We start from the raw sequence: 23,843 nt of genomic DNA on the forward strand, positions 1-23,843 counted from the left end.
CGACGGCCCGGGAGAGCATTGGTTGTTGTACATGATGGATCGAAATGATAGATTCATCTATGTGGACAGCTTTGGTCTACCACCAATTGAAGAGGAACTGTTAGATCTACCTGTTGACGAATATTGTGACAAGTGTATACAGAGTCTCTACAGCTCCCACTGTGGCCTATTTGTTTCCGTATTTGCTTCCCGTCTTTGTAAGAATTATTCACTCAAAAGCATTATGTCATTATTTGACAATAACCTTGTACACAACGATCTCAAGGTAATAAAAATGACTGAAGAGGAATACCTCATTTAAGAAAAATTCTCTCATTTATTCAATGTACAAGCACTTTGAAGATAATCCTCCAGACTCACTATCTTGCGAGATCCGTCTTCTTTTCGTTGGACGATATAGTGCGAATGCTGAATGTAATAATTCCGAAGGATCGGTCTTCTCAAACCGGCATTGATAATGGCCGGTGAAATCTGTTCACCATCACGGTATCGTCTTAACAAGTCACATTTCACGGCGACAAACTTTTGTAGTCTCTTCCTTAGTTGTCCGCGTCTTGTTTTGAGTTGATACGGTAAACATCGCAATAAGAGTGTGAAGTCACTCTCAGGTCCGTTGCAATTCAAGTACGAGTTTAATTTCATCAGGTCTTTATACATCATCCACTGTATAGTCAAGTGAAATCTCTCAGCCGAGTTCATACTCAATCCGAGTTGGGATGACATCCGAGATATGGTCTGATGTTAGGATCTAGCCAGTCTGACGATTTCGATGAAATCAATCCCCCGCAGCGACATTGTCTCAGATGATTGCCATTTTGTATAAAGAAACTTCTGGGCGGTGTCTTCAATGTTTGCACAATGGGCAAGTCGCCTGTCAGAAGACACTCATAATCTAAAACAAAAAAAATCTCCTTAAGTCAGTGGAAAGAGAGGAGAAAAGCTGTAAAAAACTCACAGTCCTCCAGGGAGAGTGAATAGCACTCGTCTGTTTCCATCGTTGATTTGGGAGAGAATGAGATGGAAAGGATGCCTATTGGTTTTCTTAGTATGCCATTGGTTAACGATTTTCTATATGCAATTTTCGGTTCCGCCCACATTTACTATAAAATAGTGACCCATGGCTTGTTTTTTCCACCAAGTTCTGTTGCCCTGGTTGCAGTGCTTGTTTCCTTTGCCAAAAATTGTTTTGGTGTGCTGCCGAGATCTTTGAAAAGTAAGTCTGCTTCTTGCTTATTGTTCTTATTTTAATTTATGGAATGTCTGTTTCTAGTGCCTCGCTGTGGAATCTGTGGGTATGATTGCGTTGAGGAGGTAATTCGTCGCATGGAGGAGGATGCTAATGTTCCAAATTTAGATCCTGCTTTGTTTGATGAAGAGTGGGGATTAGAATTTGATCAGGTTTTGATGGATGGAGTTTTTGATGATAATACGCCGGCAGATGCCGTGCAAAATCCTGATAGCCCAGAGCCTGTTGTGAACAATCTCGCGGAACATGTTTCGGTGGCTCATCCTGGTGTTAGCGTACCATACTTTCCGTTCTTTGAAACCGCTGCGGCCTTTGAAGGGTACCTTGGACGTTACGTCCTGTTCGCGTCACCGTATGATGACTTTGTCGAGGATCCGTTCGAATACCTGGTACATTACCAGCACGATATAGTTTCCATATTACAACAACATCCCATACCTTTTAAATTTTATATGCGCGTGAAAGTATTGATGGTAAAGCAAGTTGGCGATTCGATGAGTAGCCATTTTGCTTTTCTAAGTGCCGTGTCGCGAGAAATTCATAGTCTCGCGGATATAATGGTTGCGCTAAATGAAATGATTAGCGAGTTAGCGCGCAACCTTGAAAATTATCAGGGTGAAGGTAGTGGTTACGTCTCACGAGACGTATCCGAAATCGAATTGAACATAAGCGCGATTGAAAAAAAGAAGATTGGCTGTGACACAGTAATTCCTGCCGAATTGAAAAAAAGAAGAAGAACACTCACAAATGTAAAATGTCCAGACAACGAGTGTTTCAAATATAATACTTTAGCATTGTTGCATCCTCAACAAAAATATGGAAATGATTGGAAAACATATCGTAAGTATCTGGTGGATCTCGATTCGAATCCATTGGCACGAGTCAGATGGTGGCCCGATGGTCCGGTATCGTATTCGGAGATTGCAGAATTTGAAGAACGGAATCAAATTGAAGTGTATGTGTACTCATATCAGGATGGGAGTATCCACACTTCCCGTGTTCCGCGTCTCGCATTTAATGATAAAGTGCAATTATTGGAATTTGATAATCACTTTTTTGGGATAAAGAATTTTAATACATTGAATGGTAAGAAAAGTAGATTTTTTTGTGAAAAGTGTACGAGGGGGTTTGCAACACAGGAAAACCTAGTGTCACATAGGAGAGTGTGCAGGAATTTCGATGAGCTTTTGATGGAGTTCCCTGAACCAGGTAAGAATGTTCTAAAATTTAACAAGTTTGGTCACATGTTTGCATTTCCATATATTATCGGACTCGATACAGAGTCTGTCCTCGATCCTAATACGAATGTGAAAAGTGCCGTGCAGAAGCATGTTATGAGTTCCTTCTGCTGCATTCTAATCAGAACCTATGATTCGAAAATACTCGCAAATGAAAAATATTTAGGCCCCGATGCCGCTTCCAGGTGCGTCGACTGCCTGTTACGTTTTCATAACAAGGTGGTCGATATCAGCCGTTGCCCGTTAGTGCCTACAGCAAGTGTATGGTAATGACGTTTAACCAGGAAAGGTGTGTACCCTTATTCCTGTATCAAAAGCTTTCAAGTCTACAATGAAGAATGCCTGCCAGCCAAGGATGGTTTTTATGACGATTTGAATGGAACACACATCAGCGATGATGACTATGCTTTCGCACGGGAAACATATGATCATTTTGATTGCAAGTCATTGAAAGATTATACAATGATCTATTTGGAATGTGATGTCCTGCTCCTGTTAGATGTTATGCAGCATTCTACACAGCTTTCTATGAAGACATATGGATTGGAAGTGCTGCACTTTGTCAGTCTACCCAGATTCAGTTGGCAGGCTGCTCTCAAATATACAAAGGCCGAGATTGAGCTGCTTACAGATGAAGATATGTATCGAACCATCGAGTCTTCTATTAGAGGTGGTATTTGCCAACAAGGATTGAGGTATGCTGTTGCCAATAACAAGTATTGTGCAAACTTTGACCCGAAGAAACCGCAAAGTTACATCTCCTATTGGGATGCAAACAGTCTGTATGCTGGTTGCCAGACATTGCCATTGCCTATTGGAAGATTCGAGTGGGTGCCCGAATCCGAATTTTCGAGTTTGGACATCATTAACCATCCTCAGGATGCAGAGTATGGCTACATTTACGTGTGCGACCTCGTCTACCCACCGGAGCTACACCAGAAGACTAGGTATTTCCCACTAGCTCCATTGAACCAAAAGGTTGACGAGAGCTGGTTGTCTGAGTATCAGTTGGCTCTAAAAGACCAATTGAATTACAAACCTGCAGCACAGGGTAAGTTACTTCTCACTTGTAATGATAAAACAGAGTATGTTGTACATTATCGTTTGTTGAGTCTGTATTGTAAGTTAGGTATGCGGGTTAGCAAAATTCATAGAGTGTTGAAATTTCGTCAGGGTGTGGTCTTTGGTCCATACATTGAAATGAACATTAAGCGACGCATTGCAGCGCAAACAGACTTTGAGAAGAAGATACTAAAACTAAGCTGTAATGCGCTTTATGGCAGGACGCTCCTTTCCCCCAGGCGATTTAGATCAATTAAGATAGCATTCAGCAAAGAAGAGGCCCAAAGATATAGCTCCTCGAATGACTGCATTCGATTTGAAATTTTGTCTGAGAATTGTGTGTTGTATGAGATGAAGAAAAGGAAGGTAAAGTGTAGCTTTCCATTGCAGATTGGTTTTTGTATTTTAGATTATAGTAAGTTGGTAATGTATGAATTTGTCTATTGCACTCTCTTGGAAAAGTTGAATTGTCCCATCACCATCATGTACTCGGATACCGATTCTATCATCGGTGTGTTTCATACGTCAGAGTATGAAGAGGAAATCAAAAAGATTGCAGATGATCACCTCGATCTTTCATCTTATCCCACTGATCATCCACTCTATAGCAATAAAAATAAGGGTGCATTGTTCCACTTCAAGGATGAGACTGGAGGTAGGATAATTGAAGAGGTGGTTGCTCTGAAAGCAAAAATGTATTCTATCCGATTGAGTGACGATAGTCAAATTGCTAGAGCAAAAGGTGTTAAGAAAAGTATTGTTCGTAAGGAATTGTATCATGATGTATATAAAGATGTTTTGTTTAATAGTGTGAAGGTAAGTCATCCACAAAGGACCATATGTAGTAAGCGCCAATGCATGTATACAGTAGAAACAACTAAGCTTGCACTCATGCCCTATGATGATAAGAGATATCTCTTTAATGCTATTGAGTCATATCCATATGGAAGCTGTGAAATTGGTAATGAGTAAGTATATTCTTTATTATGTGTATTGTGTTTCTTCTGTTACAGGTCGTGAAGGTTTTTCGGCTGGGTTTTTCTCCTTCACCTGATTGGCATCACAATTGGCACAATTCCCAGCACAATTGGCTTTAATAAATATATCGCAACCTGATTGGCATTACAATTGGCATTAATAAATATATTTTCACTCGTACTTTTTTGTGTATGACCCTTCTTTGCATGTCTCTGCATGTTATAAGCGCGCGGACAACCCTCCGCACTGGCGCCGCGCCCTCCGCACACGTGACGGTGTCCCAGAGGCTGTGGGGTTCGAACCAGACACCCATGGAACGTACTGGACAGCGGTTTAATGGGACAACCCTCTTTACTACTGACGCGCAGCATCTTATGACAAATAACGCGCATTCTTGGACAAGAACAATGATCACAGCTGTAGTATAGCGCGCGCCGGAAGTCTTTGATACACCCTCTGAAAACCCTCAACTCTTCGAATGTGTGGGTGAAGTCACACCATGACGCATTGTCTCCAGGTGGGATTACGAATCATGTCTTGTAACCACGATGGTGCTGTCCGGCTGTGCTCCTCATATTTCGCGGCAGCAGATCGAGCAGCGCCTCCAATCTAACACAGCTGCGCGCATGGCTGCTTCTTCGGGGCATTTTTGCACTAAATTGCACACTAACAAAACACTGCTCAGCTGAAATGTTCTACATGGTGGCTTCTGACGGCCTTTCGAGGAATGTGCATTGATTAATGTCATTTAATTGATTCCCTTAAAACCCTTTGGCTTCTGACGGCCTTGTCGAGGAGTGAGCATTGATTGACGTCATTTAATTGATTCCCTTAAAAACCTTTGGCTTCTGACGGCCTTGTCGAGGAATGAACATTGATTGAGTCATTTAATTGATTCCTTTAAAACCCTTCGATATGCCTCCGCGGTGGGTTACTCGTAATTAAGTGTTACGGTCGCATTATAGGAATACGAATGGACGGGCCATGCTAATGCAGGAAAATTGTTTAGATGCGTCCCGATTGCGTTCTAATATCGATGATCCACAAATGCGGTGCATCCACGACCACGAAGCGCATCCTACACCCTAATATCTACCCAGTGACACGTACTGCGATCCATCGAAGGAGTCACCTGTGGATTTGCTGCAGACATATCATTAACGTTCTTATGGCCCAGGAAGATATTATCCAAAACTGGTACGAGGTGGGAAGAAGGGAAGCCGGGTGCCCTACCTATACAAGACGAGTTACGCTGAAACATGTGCACTAACGTAGCAAGAAAAAAATATTTCGAGAGGGGATCCACGGAACGTTTACGTGGTGGAAGGAGATATCAACGTCGTTTCGTGGTCCCAAATGTGCAGTTTTGGAGAGAGGGTTCGGGGTTTACCCCACCCTCTTCGCCACTGAACCACTGCTGTGTTTATGTAGTTAATCGATGGTGTTTTTCAAAGTAACTCATAGTATGACGCGCGCTCAGTTTTCTTAGGCGCTTAAAAAAAGAAAGAGGTCATTCGAGAGTAGATTTATCTACACTCTAAATCTTTTCACACCTTTAAAGGTGTAATAACGTGCATGGCGCACGCCTTTTTAGGTGTAATTTTGGTAACATCATAATGGAGCACGGTTTCGCACAAATTTTCTTTACTCGAGTGTTGTCTGTCCTCCATAAATTCAGTCTTGCCACAAATCAACATTGTTCAACAGTATTGTAGACACTTGCGCGTGCTCGATTATCGATAGCGATGCATATATGCATTAGCTCGTACCTACGATATCCAAGACATAATGAAAGCAAGATTTGTACTGACACTTGATCTTTAGTAATGCTTTCCAAATTTTGTAAAATATCATCCTGGAGATCCAATGTTACGCAACCAGGTTGAATGTTCATAGCGCACACCTTTAAAGGTGTGAAAGAGTTTACAGTGTAGGTTGAAATACACTTGTGGCCCATGACCGTCTTGGAACTACGAATTTCTGTGGCGTTTTCATCAGTCGAAGAAGGCGAAGAAACATCCTAAATATGTTTTAAATGAATACTAAGGCGGCGCTGGCTCATATATGCAAATATATCGGTGGAATGATCAGGACAAAGTACGTGCTGTTGAAGGAGCAAAGGAGGTGACATTTAACGTGTCTGGAAGCCCTGTTTCACTCGTCAAGTTGTCCACGAGGAGGCATCATGCAATATATCTTCGCTCTCCAGTGTGTTAAAACTGCACTCTGAGATTCACCTCCACTCATCGTTCTTTCCCAAGAAATCATTTTACTAGGTGTCATCTCGCTGCTCCTTTAGAGTACAGCTCGCATCCTACCCAGATTTGTTTCTACTAATGAGGCGGTTGTGAAGGATCGCATACGCTCCACGATGATAGGAAGCTAATTACACCTTTGGGTAACAAAGCCAGCCATTATGCGCACCCGCAATGCGCTGCCGTCCTCACCAATAACGCTGCGAAATCTTCGGATTGCTTTTCTTCACTGCGTCAATTTAGCATTTCATCTCAATGTTTTACTGAACTTGATGTAAGACAATCTGCTCAAATTAAATTGTCTAAATAGGTGAAGCGAAATAGTTCGGTAATGTCTTGAACTCCTTTTCTCTGAAGTATACTCCGCTGCTAATATCCCGTAATAGAAAACATTACTCTTGTGATGTGAGGAGGATGGAGATCCCCGAGGATTCCCTGAGAGCCTTCACGGCGGCTAAAATTCTTCTCTGCGTGAACAAGTCCAATCCACTGGTCGGTTCGTCCAACAACATCAGGTGAGGTACTCCCACCAGGGCAATTGCGGTACACAGCTTCCGCTTATTGCCCCCGCTGAAAGAAAATACATTTAAAGCATAAAAAACAGTTACTACGCATCAGGAGTCAGCATCTACATCAGCGCACTTTATTACGACAATGTTTGAAGTGATGTGCAAATACGCGTCAATAATCAACTGTGTAATTTTGGCACCGAAGCGAACACGAAGCGAATGGGTATGCACCTGTAGCGAAGTATATAGTAGTGCATAGTAGTATAAAGCGGAGTTGTAAAAGCCAATGCAACTTATATACGAGGGGCGATCAAAAAGTTTTGCAACTTGGGTAAAAAGGGTAAGGGGTTGGGTTGGGTAAAGGTGTTTGTTTTTGAACATAATTACCCATTAACTGAACACAGTTGTTTCATCTGTCCCACAGACTTGAGATGCCCTTGCGAACAATAAAAAGAAAACAGACAAACTTTCTGCTTGGTCGTCAAACCACTGTTCCGTGACAGCTTTCACAGTGTCCAAGTCCTGGAACCTCGTTCCCTCGAGGTTACCTTTCAATTTGTGGAATCAAAATAGTCACTGGAGGCTCCCCAGTGGGGAAGTGTCCCAGCGACTAGTTTTTACTTCACAAATTGAAAAGTAACCTCAAGGGAACGAGTCAGAGAACAGTTGTTTGAAGACCAAGAAAAAAGATTTTTCGTTTACAAGGGCATATTAAAGGGACCGAAAAGTGAAAAATAACCCCCATATTTTTGCCCACTGTCGTGCACAATATCGTTGTTTGATAAGACACAGAATGCATTACTTCTCAATTCGGCATATTTTTTACGTATACATATTTTGAAGATTGCCGGAACATGGACGGTGCTGCCAGCGAACGGCGAAAAGGAGCAACTTGGGTTTCAGGTCCAGGGCTCCCAGGGATTGGTGGTACCCTTACCACGTGAGAGTTAATTTTGTAGAGAACAGAGCTGACGCACATTATCTTACAGCTAAACACTATTTTAAAAATGACGCTCACTTCCATAGCTTTTACGTTAATAAAACATTCAGCTACTTCGCCGCTACGAGCTACGATCCGCCGCGCCATCTGCAAGGCCGTCTGTGTTATCGCGTCTATTGTTTACGTCGTGGGCGGTCGTGTTGGTCGCGCGAAGAGAAGTGAATGACATGTTCGTGGTTGTTGTGTCAATTATTCGAGAGACCTACATATGCCTGGTGTAGTTTTGGTGTTCGGGGATGCAAAAATCATGTTCGTTCACCATCGGCGGCAGGCGTTTCTACCACAAGATTCAACAGGAGAGTGCGCGAAAACGAATGTGGTTCAAAACACTTGGTTATTAGATGTAGCAGTCGTGTGGTATGTGCTGAGCTCATTTTGCTGCCGATGACTACGAAGATGCCGTAGAAGGCGAATTGCGAAGACGTCCGAAGCACACTGATGCTCAGTACCCAGTGATTTTGCTTCACCGAGGTGACGAGTCAACACAACGTCTTAAGTATGTAGAGGCGTCACACATGTATAAATTATAATATAGCGACGACGTATTCCATTTAACTTATGTTATCCTACTTGTGCCGTACTCAACATTGTCAACATCAACAACTTTAATTTTAGGGGCCTTCCAGTGTTGAAGTGGCGCAAGACTGCTTCGTATGTGCGATCCAGGCACTCAAGTTGACATGACAGAAATAGCTGAAAGCAGGTATGCAAAGTCCACAAATGGAAGCACTAGATTTGTTACGTGTTGCAGACTTTGTGACATTTTTTTTTAGTCTTTGGACAGGTGCAGAACATTAGTATGACGTCAACAAGAGGAGAAGAAACCGATGAGAACTACTAGCTTGTTTGAAGGGTACGAGAATACTTCCTGTTGAGATGGAGTTATGACTTTATGACTAAGGAACGCTAATTAATTTTCTAGAGGTGCATCCTTTACACTTGATTACCCAGTGGGCACTGCCTTTCTCTACTCATGCTTTCGGTTTCTTGTTCTGTTGAATAAATCTTCACTTGACTTTGCAGCCATTACGCTGTCTACTGTGTTTGCCCCTGATCTATATTGATGTGCTCTAACGGTATAGCACATCAACATCCCAACGACCTACCAAACAACCTTGCCTAGTCCTACTTTTAGATGGAAACTACATGATGTGGTAACATCCACATATATAAAGTTTTAGTCGACGGAGATTTGCCGTTTTTGTACAACCTTCATTGTACATTTCTTTTGTCTCACTTAGCATGCCTGAAGAAATGTTCTGATCTTCATCAAGATGACAGGTCATTGTTTGATCTGCAGCATCATTTTTCCTGTAATCTTTTCACCAACAGAGAATACAAAAGTGAACAAATGGTAAAATATAACTAGCTTGTTAAATTCAAAAGGGAAAGACGAAACTGTTTATACTTCTCTTGTTTATTTTGTTGCAGGTTTTACAACTCTATCAAGTACGTCAGAACATCAGAGGGCAGGAAGTCCTACTCTATTTCCTAAATCCCTGGACAATAAAAAAGAAAGATATAGTTTGAATTATGACAAAATGTTGCTTCTGCTCTTAATATTATATTTCAATTAAATGTTACGATGCATTTGTAGTGTCCACTGAAGCCAGTTTCAATTTGCAGGGCTGTCAAAAGTACTTTACAAAAGTACATCTCAATTACAGTAACAGAGAACTTATGCAATAAATTATTTAGCCATTTTGGAGTACTATGCACACCAATGGTGCATGGTTAACTTTGAACCCAGATCAAGGGTTAATAATAGTTGAAGTCAGCTCTCAAGTCCTCCTTTACAAATGTTAGTTGGCGACGTGATAATGAATCAGTTACAAGTACTCCGTTTAGCAAAACAGAGTTAATTAAGTGTTAAATCCCAATCTTGGTTCAATTATTAGTTGACATTTGGAAACGTGGTCACTAAGAAGTATACTAAAAGGTTATGAACACAGTTCAGCTGAATGACACTGATGAAAATTGTCTTACTTACTCCTCACATATACAAGTGAGAGATGAGTATAACCTACAAATACATCTATGCCCACAGGTTACTTAATCTCCAGGAACTTATAATCTCCATATAATAATCTCCAGGTAATTATAATATGCTGTGACAGCAAAGAAAAAGCAATGAGAAAAACTTGCAGCAAACAACAAATGAAAATATGCTGACAACATTTCTACAGGTCAGCGCACTGATGGGAAAGCATCCCTAATAGCATGCATGACGCAGATCGAGATCCAGTGGAGTATTTTCTATTGTATTTTCTCGGAGCACCCCATATCCTTGTGAATGGCCGGCAGGTGGTATAACGGAATTTCCTGCAGAAATAAGGGTTTTCCGTCCAGTTTGCCGTTCAAGTAGCGCGTAAAGACCACACGGCGCTGCCGTGTACGTTGCCATGATCTTCGGTTTCTCGGATGTATGTAAAAGACATTTGCAGTACTTCGGTGTCAAGGCACACTATTTCGAAATATTCGTTAGTTCTGATGCAATCGTCTGTCTGCTTTTCACACGCATTCTCTACCTCTCGGCAGCAAAAACCGTAGTATCCATCCGTAGTATCCGTCGGTTTGCATTTCACACATGAACACCTGCACGACGAAAAAATAGCGCTTGTTTCGGCTTACACAAGTGCTTCTCCGTGATACATGGAAATTTCACAAAGCAGTCCATGTTCACGGCACGGTGAGCTACTGCTGAGGACGAATGTGACTCCGATTAATCTCTGGACGAGGAATCTTCTGCTGCGAAGAACACACTTTCCAGCACGCTAACGCACGAACAACAGTTCTGTGTGAGCGACAGTTCTCGAATGCGGAATTCCAGCGCACTCATGTTCAAGAGGCTCGGCATTCTCGACGTAGAAAGTGGTCACAAATGCCCACTGCCATTTTCGTTTTCGCCGGATTAGCGCCCGGAAGTGCGTGTATTACATGCGTCCTCGACAGATGGCGCGGGGTCATGCAATTGTTGACAGAGTGCTCGGTTTCCTACTAGGTCCCTGGACATGCAATTATGGAAAATTCGATTACAGAAAAACTACAGCGATTTCGGCGGAGTTCTTTGATATTTGAACTTTTGAAGGTTCAAGCTTTTCGCTAAACATAAAGTTTCGATAGGTTTATATTCACTTTTCGGTCCCTTTAAGTCTGTAGGACAGACGGAGCAACTGTATTCAATCGCGTTGAAAAATAATAGTTTTCAAATAGTTGACATAATAGTTGACAAATTTTTGTCAACTTAGCCGAGTACCCGAGTTGCAAAACCTTTCGATCGCCCCTCGTATGCCAAATTCCGGTCCAGCATGAATGGTGCACGCATATGTACCGTCACAGGAAGCAGTACTCCGTGTGCTTCTCTTATGGTGTTTTCAGGCTGACTCATGTTTTCCAAGTTCGAAAATAAATATCCGTATTCTAACTGCTCAATGCCGCAGTGCAAAAATACTGCGAAGAATAATATCCAATGTCGAGAAAGGGAAGACGAAAAAGATACTATCACAGCAGCGGCGTGAACGAAAACAACGAATACAGCGGGAAACGACACTCGAGCTATGTGATTTATACAATTTTGAAGCGTGTCTCGTGGAAGGAGGCACGCAGAAGCTTGATTTATCAATCGGCAATCATTCTTTTCTCCGCCATCTTGAAGACGACGCGAGCGCCTCTACAGGTAGTTGGAGAGGCGAATAGGATAGCGGTGACTCCGTTTGTCATCCCGTCGGAGTCATCGACGTGTCAAGTGATCAACGAGAAACGAGATAACATATGTCGCTGTAAAATATCTCGTCATATATGTTACCACGGTGCCCGTTTCTTCGCTTAAAGGACGACGGAAACGAAAATAGGCTGCCAAGCTATTTGCCTCATATTGCGATGTGTACCAAAACAATCCGGAATTCGACTTAGATTTGCGTATATTAGTTGGAACGCCGCCACAATCGCGATATAAAATTCAGCCGTGGAGCACTCTGAGCCCCTGGTGAGCGTCGCCGTGCCGCCGTAGCAGACCACGGAAGTGACGCACGTTGGCTCTCCTGTTGGAGTTCCTGACTTTCATTTCGCTTCATTTCATTTGGTGTTTCGGCGTACGTCTAATTCCTGCTACGGGGAAAGAACGGAGACGAAGAAGCATGTACGCACCCATCTCTCATAGGATATATTGTCTTCAGACTTCCACGAGATCTTCGAATCAAACATTTTCAGGCGTTATTCAGAATTCGCCGTGTTTGTGCCGGACTAGAGTCACTAAATAAGCTACGCTTCAGAGTAGCGACACTGTGCCGCCATGTTGTTTCGGATGACCTCCAGCGCCATCCATTTAGCGCTCTTCGAAGTGCCGTCTTCTTCCACTGCTGAACTTCACCTTCATCTATTTCTACTGCCAAAATAGAGGTGGGGCTGGAGGTCATCCGAAACAACATGGCGGCACAGTGTCGCTACTCTGAAGCGTAGCTTATTTAGTGACTCTATGCCGGACAGCCGCACATGGAGCGCGAGAGATATTTGACGTCACGCGCTCCTCAGATTTTCCCGCAATGCTTGGCGCGCTCCATGGGCGATCGTGTCGAGTGGGCGGCCTAGCGCTCTCGTAATCGTCAGAAATATGGCCATCCGCACAGCGCACTTGCAAAATACTAGTGGCACCATAATTTTACATAATATTTACACCTTGTTCGGTCCCCTTTTTTCAATGGACAAATTTCGTTTCCGTTGTCCTTTAATCTTGCTGGGTTTTCGGCGATGCGAGCCACACGTACGGGACAAGGTCTTCACGAGATTGAGCTCTAACAGTGTCGCTGGGTGATTCCAAGCAGAGTCAGGCATGGTGGCCCGGTCGACCTCACAATATTTTGTTCCAATATATATTGAAGCCTAGTGCTTCGGAAATACATTGACGGAGGAAATAGCTGAAAATATCGAATAGGTGTTTTTTTTTTAAAGTATCTTCAAGAGTGACCATTTCGAGCACTGCGCTTCCTCGCAATCTTCAGGCCTCGTTCGTTTGTAACCGCTAAGGCCGTGCAGTTATTTTTTTGTACGTTTATAGCCTATGTGCTGCAGTATTGTTTCTTTGAGGTTCTAGATTGTACGGGTGTCCAGCTAAAAAATCGAAAGACGCCTTAGTTGCAAAAAATCGGACTTTTTCGGTGCTTTTCTGTAAATGCTAACACTTTCTAACTGCTTTTCTGTAAATGCCCGAATATTAACCAGTGTGACATCGTTCTCTTCGTCTTTAACCGCTCTTTCTATTCATATCGAAGAGATTGTTGGAAAATCTCGGAAATACTTCCTGACGCGCGGTGAGTGAGTTGTGGTAAGGCAACTTCGGTGACGTATTTTTCATATTCACCCACTCGTGACGTGGTTCACATTCTTCACACATATTGTTCATGAGAAGCTCGCATAGGCTAGAAAAAAATTTCACTTCAGAAATGGACGAGGTTCCGTTGCGGACACTCAAACGTAACCCCATCACAGCAACATGAATGGCGCGGTGTCGAAGCCGCGGTAGCGGTTTATGGCGCCGTAATTTGACTAAGGTCACACACAAGACGCGAACTAAGAAGCTGCATTTCTTGCAGAGCGGCTGAGATCATGTGTCGTAAAGCATGTGAAACATAATCCGCTCCCCGGGTAGTTATTGGAGAGGCGATCGGCAGAAGTGGAGAAAGCGCCTCTTTCCATCGCTCCTGTTGTATACATGCCACTTCGTCTAGGCGGAACACATTCTATTTCTGCTGTGTGTGAGAACACAAAAACCTCAGTGCTCCTTTGTATGGGCGTACAATGAACAAAGCTGATAGCGCAGACCGTGTGTTCTGTGCGGACGACGGTGGTAAGCACTGCAGTGGTAAGAACTACGAAGCAGAAGTTACCTAGTAACAAAGTGGGTGTTTACTGCAACGGGACACGGGAAGAGTGGATGCGATTGTGTCGGTAGCGCAGTTAAGCACAATGCCACACTGTGCAACCTGAGGTGTACGGCAAATAAGGTAATTAGAAATGCGAAGTCGCCCAATATTCAGATGCTTCACCTGCCGGCGCAAGACGTCGCAAACTATCGCACAACAACAACAACAACAACAAAAGAAAAAGAACAAGAATGGGAACACTTCCAGCGCGTTCCTAGAATACAGTCCTCAGATGCAGCACGTATGCAGGATGAACAAGTAATGGCGTTCGTGAAGTGTACACGGCAGTACAAGTGTACTCGAAGAGTGCATGGAGGAAAGTAGCCCCCTTTCTGTTTCTCATCAAATAAGGGCCGTACGTGCTTTGAATTTGTGTTTTTCGCGTGTGGCCAACACTCATGCCGACCTACGGAGCGTAACTCCTGTCTCTGTAGATTGATATTTGAACATTGTTTCGTAATAAACCTTATAAATGTGAAATCTGAAATGTGAACCCACGAAGGGACGAAACTCCGCTGTCCGCCCTCGCTGCGCCCGTCACGCACCAGCCACGGCAGGAATGCGCGGAAAGCCAGAAAATGAACTGAAAGTGAACTGAAGTGAAGTGATTTTTTTTTTCACTACGCTATGTGAGCTTCTTATGAACAACATGTGTTAGGAATATGAGCCACGTCACGAGTGAGCGAATATGGAAAATACACTACCGATGTAGCGTGTTTTTGCTTACCACCACTCACTAAGCCCGCGTTAGGAAGCACGTCTAAGATATTCCAACAATCTCTTTCACATCAATAGAAACAGCGGTTAAAGTCGAACAGAATGATGGTACCCGTGTATAACCTTCTGGTCATTGCAGAAAAGTACTTACGCGCCGAAAAAGTGCAGGTTTTTGTAAATGTGGCGACTTTGTGATTTTTTATTTGGACACCTTCAGAACATAGAACCTCAAAGGTAGAGCAAACAGCACTGCCGCACATAGGCAATAAGTGTGGAAAAAATTAACTGCATGACCTTAATGTTTACGAAGATACGAGGCCTGAAAATTGCGAAGAAGCGCAAAGCTCGAAGTGTTCAGTCTTGAAGATTATTTAAAAAAAACTATAATATATGGTGGACAATATAATCTATAATATAATATACAGGGTGTTTCAAAAAACGTGTCATTCGGACTTTATAAAAAAAACGGGGCAACGGAAAAATACAGGGTAAACGACACTTGTGTGGCAACTGAATTTGCCATCTTGCAAAAATATTTTCATTTGATTTTCATTAAAAGAAATTGAATTTCTTTAATTGAACTCCAAAATTTCCCAAGTCAACCTAACGTTTTTTTTTACAGAATTAGAGAGCCCGTAGCGAACTTAGTCAGATCCATAAGGAAATTCGCTCGATATTGCAAATAGAACTGCCCAAAAAAAGTCCCGAAATTGAGGCTTCAGAGTTTCGGGTATTCAACGGCGCACAAAATCAGTCGCAAAGACGCGCGCAGCTGACATGCTCCTGCCCCCACGAAGCTAGTACAATTTATCGCCGAACCGGCGTGCAGCACAAGACGTGCCGATAACAAGGCGGTTGACATTGCACCTACGTTGATAAGCGGCAAACAAAAATGATTCCGCCTCTTTTTTCCCGCCCTCTTTTTTTTTTCGACCTTCTATCTTTCATGGGGGCAAGAGCAAGTCCTCCTCTCCACGAATCTTTGCATCGGATTTCGTGCGCCGTTGAATACCCGAAACTTTGAAGCCTTAATTTCGGGTCTTTTTTTGGGCAGTTCCATTTGCAATATCGAGCGGATTTCTTGGTGGATCTGACTAAGTTCGCTACGGGCTCTCTAATTCTGTAAAAAAAAACGTTAGGTTGACTTGGGAAATTTTGGAGTTCAATTAAAGAAATTCAATTTCTTTTAATGAAAATCAAATGAAAATATTTTTGCAAGATGGCAAATTCAGTTGCCACACAAGTGCCGTTTACCCCGTATTTTTCCGTCGCCCCGACTTTTTTATGAAGTCCGAATGACACGTTTTTTGAAACACCCTGTATAATATATCGTGGATAATAAACAAAGTGGGCACAGCACACCTTCTACGAACAGGATGTTTAACCATATTTTCGATATTTTTCGCATTATAGTGGATGCATTGCTGCTGGAATCCGGGAAGTTTTCTTTCGACTGAACAAGCGCCTATCTATGCATATTCAACTATCGGTGTCTGGTGCCAACGCTTCGGTTTTGCCTTATCTTCTGCTCAACTCGAGTTTCTACTCGGCATCCAAGGTGGCATCGACAGTAGCGCCAACAGAAGCTACAAGAGCACACCCCCTACAGGTTTTCTTCAGTGGGCACAGCACACCTTGTACGAACAGGATGTTTTAACCATGCGATATTTTTCGCATTACAAGTTGGTAACGTAAAACAAGTTCCTTCTTTGAAAAGTGACGATCGCTGCCTTGTGTTCATGCTGTTCCCGCAGCAATACTTGTTATACTGCTATATTGCTGATGTGTTCTCCGCATTACTGATGCTTTCTTGCGATGTTGAAGAAACTCCTAGGCCCAAGGATGATCCCAAAACTAGGGCAGCTAAAGCAAAAGCAGAATTTACGGACCTACTTCTGCAGATTCTACAAAAACAGGAGACTATCGCCAAGGATATTGCAGAAATGAAAACAGAGCAGAAAAGTACTGACGAGATTATGGCCAATATTAAAGGTCAATTGGGTGAAATCAGTACAAACTAAGCAAGAGTGGATATGAAACTGCGGGAGATTCAATCACGTCTGGATAAGATCGAGACCATGACAAATGAGATTAAGCCACTTAGATTAAAGGGGCTGTAAACAGGCCACCAAACATTTCTGAAATAATGGTACCCCATGAAAGAACGCAGCTCATAATACCCAAGTATACATTTCGTTCGGCTCGTGCCAGCTCATATAACTCCGTATAACTCCCGTATAACTGGACCCGTATAACTCCTTTCGAAGATGAGTAACCAGCCAGCCTCTCTCCACAACGTATACGTCACATGGATACGTAGCGTTTTGCCGTCCAATCGGGGGGGCCGGGCTGCGCACATGACGTTTGAAATTAGCAGCCAGTAAACATACTTCGTTATCAGCTGTGAGTCGGAGCGTTCAGTTTGTTTGTGTGAAACGACGTTTTCCGTTCCGTGGTTCCGAAATTCAACGTCATGACATCTTCAACATCTCCGGCTGGTGCAAACGTCAATAGCTGGGCTGCTATCACATGACGCGATTCGAACCCGGGTTCCTCCCAGTCACGACGTGACATGGCCAGCACGCTATCCACTGTACCACGCGAGCTGGTGACGCGATGCAGCGTGGCTCAAACCAAAGTACGGCAGCCCAGTTGTCGGAACCATTCGAAGATGACGAAGATCTTCCATCGCGCACCTGCCTAAGATTTCGCAACTGTAGTCCCGGATATTCATTCGCGCTCGTGGTGCGCTGCGTGCTACTGCCCAGAAAACGTAGTGCGCGTATGATACCTAAATTAAACGCATTTCTTTCTCAGTTTGAGACTGTAACTGTTTAGATTTTGAATAGAAGACGATTCACGTTCATCTAGAATTCCGCATTTGAAATAAAATCATACGTGGAACACTCAATCCTAATTGGTGGGGAAAGCGCTACGTCAAAATGGGGGGGGGGGACGTAAAGTTAGAGCGCGGGGCGGAGCTAAAATGCGAGTGCAGTGAATATTTCATTCGTATGCAAGCGCCTTTTGTTTTTGAGCGTTAGTAATTGAAAGGAGTTTTCACTGCCTAAGTTCCAATAATATAACACAAAGAAATGTGCACCTTTTGTACCTGTTTACGGCCCCTTTAAGCCAAATAGACGGAACATGTAGTAAAGTAGAAGGATTGGCAAATAAATACGTCGCCCTAGAACGCAAAGTAGACGACCTTGAAAACCGAAATCGTACGAATAATCTACTTTTGTTTGAGTATCAAGAACGCGAAGATGAAACACAAGAACAATTATCTGATCGCCTGACATATTCTCTGTTATTTTGGACCTGAAGATTGTTACTGTAGAAAGATGTCACAGACTTGGCAGAAAACGTGCTGAAAGTGATAGGCCACGACCCGGCATCTCACGCCTAAATGATTATCGTGAGAAATTACTTGTGCTTAGGAACGGAGGTAAATTGAAACAAACGCCATATCGTATTGCTGAAGATTTCTCGAAACGTATTCAGCGTGTGCCCCCTGAAGTTATGGGAGAGCACTGTCGAAGAGCGGCGGGAAGGGAAGAAAGATCAGTTGCGGTTTGATCGTGCGTTTGTAAATTCAGAAGTGTATACATGGAGCGAGACAACAGCGAACGCAAAAGACTAGACAAGAGCTCAACTGCAGAATGACATACAGAACAAAGGTTTCGAGGTTCTTTTCGACTTCTGAATATTAATATCAGGAGCATAGTAAACAAGTTAGAGTATATAGAGGCCATTCTGATGTCATATGAACATGATGTTGTTGAACTGACGGAAACTGGGTTCAGGAAGGACGTGCTAGACTGTGAACTGATTCCGGAAAATTATGGTATTCTTAGGAAAGATAGAGGGACAAGAGGTGGTGGAGTGGCTCTGATAATAAAGAAATCGTTGGCATACTTTCCGATGAATCCGCTTGATATTGAGGGAGTTCTTTTTTTTTTTTGTAAAATAAGATTAAATGATACTAGCATGGTTGTTGGTGCAGTTTACAGACCTCCTGGCGCCCCACCTTCCTACCTGGAATCTTTGCACAGTTACATCTCCTCCAATGTTAACTCATCTTCCAAGATGATTTTGGCTGGGGATTTTAATATGCCGAACATTAATTGGGAAGTGTTTGAAATATCAGCTGGTGACCGCCAAAGTGCTAATTTGTTGCTGAGCCTTGTATTCTCTTATGACTTCTGTCAAATTGTCAAAGAATATACTAGGGTACAAGCTAACAGTGCCTCATTGCTTGATCTAGCATTTTTGTCTAATGCTATGAATGTCGAACAATGGAACTGTGAGTCGGTTGATGGTCCATCGGATCATAAAATTGGAGGGACGCGTAGGCACGTGTGCACATGCAGAGTTCCAAATTGAGAGGTTTCATGACTTCTCTAGAGCCGATGATGTAACGATCATAGATTCCTTGGAGAGATCACTGAATTACTTCAGGCGGTCGTGCTCTAGATACAGGTATGTACATTTTGCCTAGGAAGCCTTCAAGAATATCGTACATAGTACAACGCATTTCATTCCGGGCGCACATGAGCACCGGGAATGAAAGCGCATAAAAGATCATATCGGGCCTGGTTTTGTTGGTCGACAATTTCTAATCACGTGTCTCTCTGCTACTCAGTGTACTCCATTTTGCTGCTGTAAAGCAGGCAAAGCACTGATTAGGTTGCCGTTGTGATGAACCCGGCAACACAACATAAGCATGTGATAATAATGGGTTTTAGTGCATCGTACGCCATCGCCTTTGAGTACGTTTCTCTTTTTTTTTTTTTGATTGCGTGTTAGCGCCGCGAAGCAACTGTGGCTATGAGCGACGTACAGATTTGGACAGACGGAGAAGGACAGCAGGAAGGAGTGGGGGACATGGGGATTAGTATGCGTCCTGGGCCGATTTCAGGGGGAACTGTGCCGACATTCGTCTAGAAAGTCTTCGGAAAACCCAGGGAAAACCTCAGACAGCACAGCCGGAGGTAGGATTCGAACCCACCACCTCCCAGTCTACAGCACGACCTTGGTTACCACCAACGAGCGGACGCCTTAGCCCACTTGGCCATGCCGCTGGTCCTTTTGAGCATGTATGGAATAGCGTTGGTTGTTCTGCGCACGCGCGAAACAGAGCTCCGCACATTGCGCAGAACAGTGCACCACTCTATTCTTACGTACGTAAATGCGACAGCGCACCATGCACTAAAACTTTCTAATATCCCGTTACCTACGCCGAGGCGATAGCGTACACGATGCAGTAAAACTCGCTATTGATAGACAAGTATCACATTTCTTGAGGTCATGGAAGTTTTAGGAAGTGTGAGTTTCCAGAAACAGTGGCTACGAACATTTGCAGGAACTAGCCTTAGCTGCATATACCTCAGTGATCTGGATATGACATCTGAACACATCTCTAGGTCGACCAGGCTGATGACCGCTTGGACGCTGCTTGCAACGTTGGTCTCAGGGACACCCCGTAGACGGGCGAATAAATAAAGAATCTCTGTGGCTGTCATCATGTCCAGCAAACCCTCTGCCTGGACACAGTAGCCGATGCGGGACTGCCACTGCATAAAAAATCGATAGGCGGCTGCTAACGACACATCAAAGAAAGACGAGATTTCCTTGCACATCACCACGTACTGCTCGCAACACAGTTGTCTTAAATCTCCAGTCTGTGGCTGAACGGTGCCATATCGGCGGTGTCGCACACGAAGGAACCATACCAATACAGCCTCCTAGGGGAGGCCGCTATCCCTCTCTCTTACTCTCTTGCTATCAGACGACACCCTTGTATCCGAGGGTTACTGCTCCCGACAGGTGGCGACTGTGAGCGACTCACAGTCGGTATTTGTATAGTTCCATCGAGCGCGACACCGCCGATAGGGGACCGCTCCGCCACAGGCTGGAGATTTCAGACAACCGTGTCGCGAGCAGTACATCGGATGACAAGCACGACAAAACCTATCTGGTCTTAAAACTGCTAGACACAACATCACAATTTCGTTTGCCCGTCACAGCTGAGTGCATACAAGCCATTCCGGACTTGTTTCGTTACGAGCGAGTTCAGCGAATTGATGCTCACAAAGGAGTGAACATGAACTCACATTTCCTTTGATACAACCAAGACAGACAATCTTGGCTTAGAGAATCGTACGTAACCACACGCGCGGAAGGGCTTGATGAACATAGAAAGGAATCTTAACAATTGATTACGGGAACGCGCTAACAATATTGAAAAAAATATAGATACAGACAACGGCGCATCGGACTGGAACGAGAACATCTGCATAATGCTACCAGCCGTACAAGAAATTCATAATTAATTAATTAAAAGTAATTCGCTAACTTGTTGTTAACTTCTTGTTAATTACTAGAATTGGATAAAGGTGTTCAACAGTGAAGTTGTGGGCGCTGACATGGTGACGAATGCCAATGGATACAATTCTCTACCTGTTACGCGTTGTGTTTTTGAGTGTCCAAAAAAGGTGCGCGGACTTCCAAAAATACTACGTGACCTTTCTCCGTCACGCGAAATGTGCTCCTGATCGTAGCGGCCTCTGGCGCCCACTTAACGGACAAGCGATTCTGCACCATTCCACCAACTGCTTTGAAGACATCAGAATTGCACATCTTATATCTGCTGAACCATAAGCTGGACACGAAAGACGGTACAGACTTCTTTTTTTTTTATGAAAGAGAAGATTCAGAGGGAAACGGCAAAATTACGTTTGAACAGTGCAGCTTGCGCGTTGAGCATGCTGCTGTCGTGTGTCGCTTTTATTAATGCGTTCCCGTTAGGATTGTCAAAATGGAAAAAGCTGTATGTATGCATAAGTGTACGGTAAGGTAGTTGATATCTAGACATATTGTTGAATGCATGTATGTGTGTGTGTATGCGATGGTGAATCCTTACTGAGACTGCGGTATAATTAGAGGGTAAATGTAAATGGAGGTAAATTATTTGAAATTGAAGTTGTCGAAGGTAATGGTAAGAGGTGAGAGTAATTGAAGCTAATTAGAGGCAAAGCAATAAAGTTCAGTTTAAAAGTAATGAATGTAAGATATATGTAATCAAGAGAAACATTAAATGAAATTAAAGATTACCGAAGGTAACCGCGGAGGTACTCAAATGTAATTAAAGTAATTAACGTCAATTAAAAAGAAATTGAGAGTAATTAAAGCAAGAAAAGTAAGTAAATGAAATTCAAGATTACCTCATGTGGCCTGCTGTTACCTGCGGTAATTAAAAGGTATTTACAGGGTAATTGAAAGTAGTAGTTGAGGCTAATTCAAGGTTAATTAAATGGACTTACATGTAGTAATTGAAAGTGACGAACCGGAAGTCAAGTATAGACGGGAAGTATAAACCCGCAAGTTAAGTATGGACGGGAAGGAGCGCTTAATGGCTAACGTATTTCTCTCGCATTTAGCGCTAAATCGCCACTGGGTTTTTGACTCCCATTTCGATACAGCTGTTACATTTTGAACATCCTGTTATGCACACCAGTTTTGGGCATGAGAGGTTTTCAGTCAGGTCAACGTATAGTTTACCGACCCTGCTTTATTGCTGTGTCTTGGTTTGGAGCGTGTTGTGCGACTTCTGACGCCGTGGTTTCCCACCGTGGGATAAGCCTTGAGCAAGCCTTGGAACCCCGATGACACGGAATGAAGGTCATCGTCACTGCCGCGGCCTTTAGTATGGCTGTTCACAAAGGAGAATGTCGTTTTGCTGCTCAACTGAACGAGGTCGTAGGAGCACCATTCCCCGTTGAGGGAAAAAAGGAAAGGTGCCTTTAAAAGCGAAAGCGAAGGACAAAAAGGCAATCTGCCTTGGGAGTGGAAGCGAGATTGACGGACGGGGCGGAAAGCGATAGCCGAGAGCCTACTGAAGTGACCAAGACTCACTGTTCCTACGGCCAAAGATCGTGGGTCAACAGCAGCACCACCGCAACTTGGCAACGGGACGCCAGCGGCATACATCGACTATGCGACAAGCCAGCAACGACCGACGTGGCACAATGAGAGACGAACAGACGTAGTGCGAAATCCGGCGTCAGAAGTAAGTCCAAACCGCACGCTCTCACTTAAGGCTAGGCGATAGGGCAGGAGCGTGATAATAAACAAATAAGGAGTCTGATAACGAACAAATATTGTACTGGCCTTAAGTGCAGCACGGGACAATAATAAAAAAAAGAAAACGGTGAACGTATTTCAAAGCAGGCATCCAGGTACGAGACCAAGCCCTGCGACCATACAGCAGCACTATCGGAAGCCCGAGGTCAGACTTTTCGCTTAAGGAGGTAAGGAATATTTGGTTGGCTTCGAAATGACAGAGGGTGATCAGTGACGAAACCAAAATCACAAGAAAATGAGCACCAAGGGCATGGCCGAGCGGTTAAGACGTCCCGCTCGTTGGTGGTAGCCAAGGTCGTGCTGGAGGCTGGGAGGCGGTGGGTTCGAATTCTACCACCGGCTGTGCTGTCTTAGGTTTTCTCTGGGGTTTTGAAGTCGGCCCAGGACCCATACTAATCTCCTTGTCCCCCACTCCTTCCTGCTGTCCTCTCCCCATCTGTCCACATCTGTACGCCGCTCATAGCCACAGTTCCTTCACGGGGCTAATAAGGAATCAAAATTAAAATGAGCGCGCTGTCTCGGCTCACCTTTGGTCGCGTGTATAGCGGCGCTTATCATAGTCCTGAATGTTTCTTCTAGCCCCGATTCACCGCCGTCGGTTCAACAATGCCTCGAGTGTGCCTCCTCGAGACTGTCTCCACATCATCTGCGCCAGTGGGAACGGTGTCAGCAGCTATACTATGTTTCCTTACCGTCTTCTCGCTATGTTACAGCTGCTGCTCTATTCACACGTGCATCGAAACATCCTGAATGTTTCTTCTGGCTCCGATTCACC

General features: G+C 43.8%; 1 protein-coding gene across 1 annotated transcript in view; it reads right to left on the minus strand.

The window, feature by feature from the left end:
- The window catches only part of LOC135393033 (phospholipid-transporting ATPase ABCA3-like), a 241,869-nt gene that overhangs the window by 36,897 nt on the left and 181,129 nt on the right, over positions 1-23,843 (minus strand). Inside the window, exons 21-22 of the mRNA XM_064623623.1 lie at positions 20,312-20,499; positions 7,176-7,349 (exon numbers count right to left, since the gene is read on the minus strand). Of these exons, the coding sequence (XP_064479693.1) occupies positions 7,176-7,349; positions 20,312-20,499 (362 nt within the window). The remainder of the gene's footprint in view (positions 1-7,175; positions 7,350-20,311; positions 20,500-23,843) is intronic.

This window comes from Ornithodoros turicata, chromosome 4, assembly GCF_037126465.1.
Source record: "Ornithodoros turicata isolate Travis chromosome 4, ASM3712646v1, whole genome shotgun sequence".
Taxonomy (NCBI): domain Eukaryota; kingdom Metazoa; phylum Arthropoda; class Arachnida; order Ixodida; family Argasidae; genus Ornithodoros; species Ornithodoros turicata.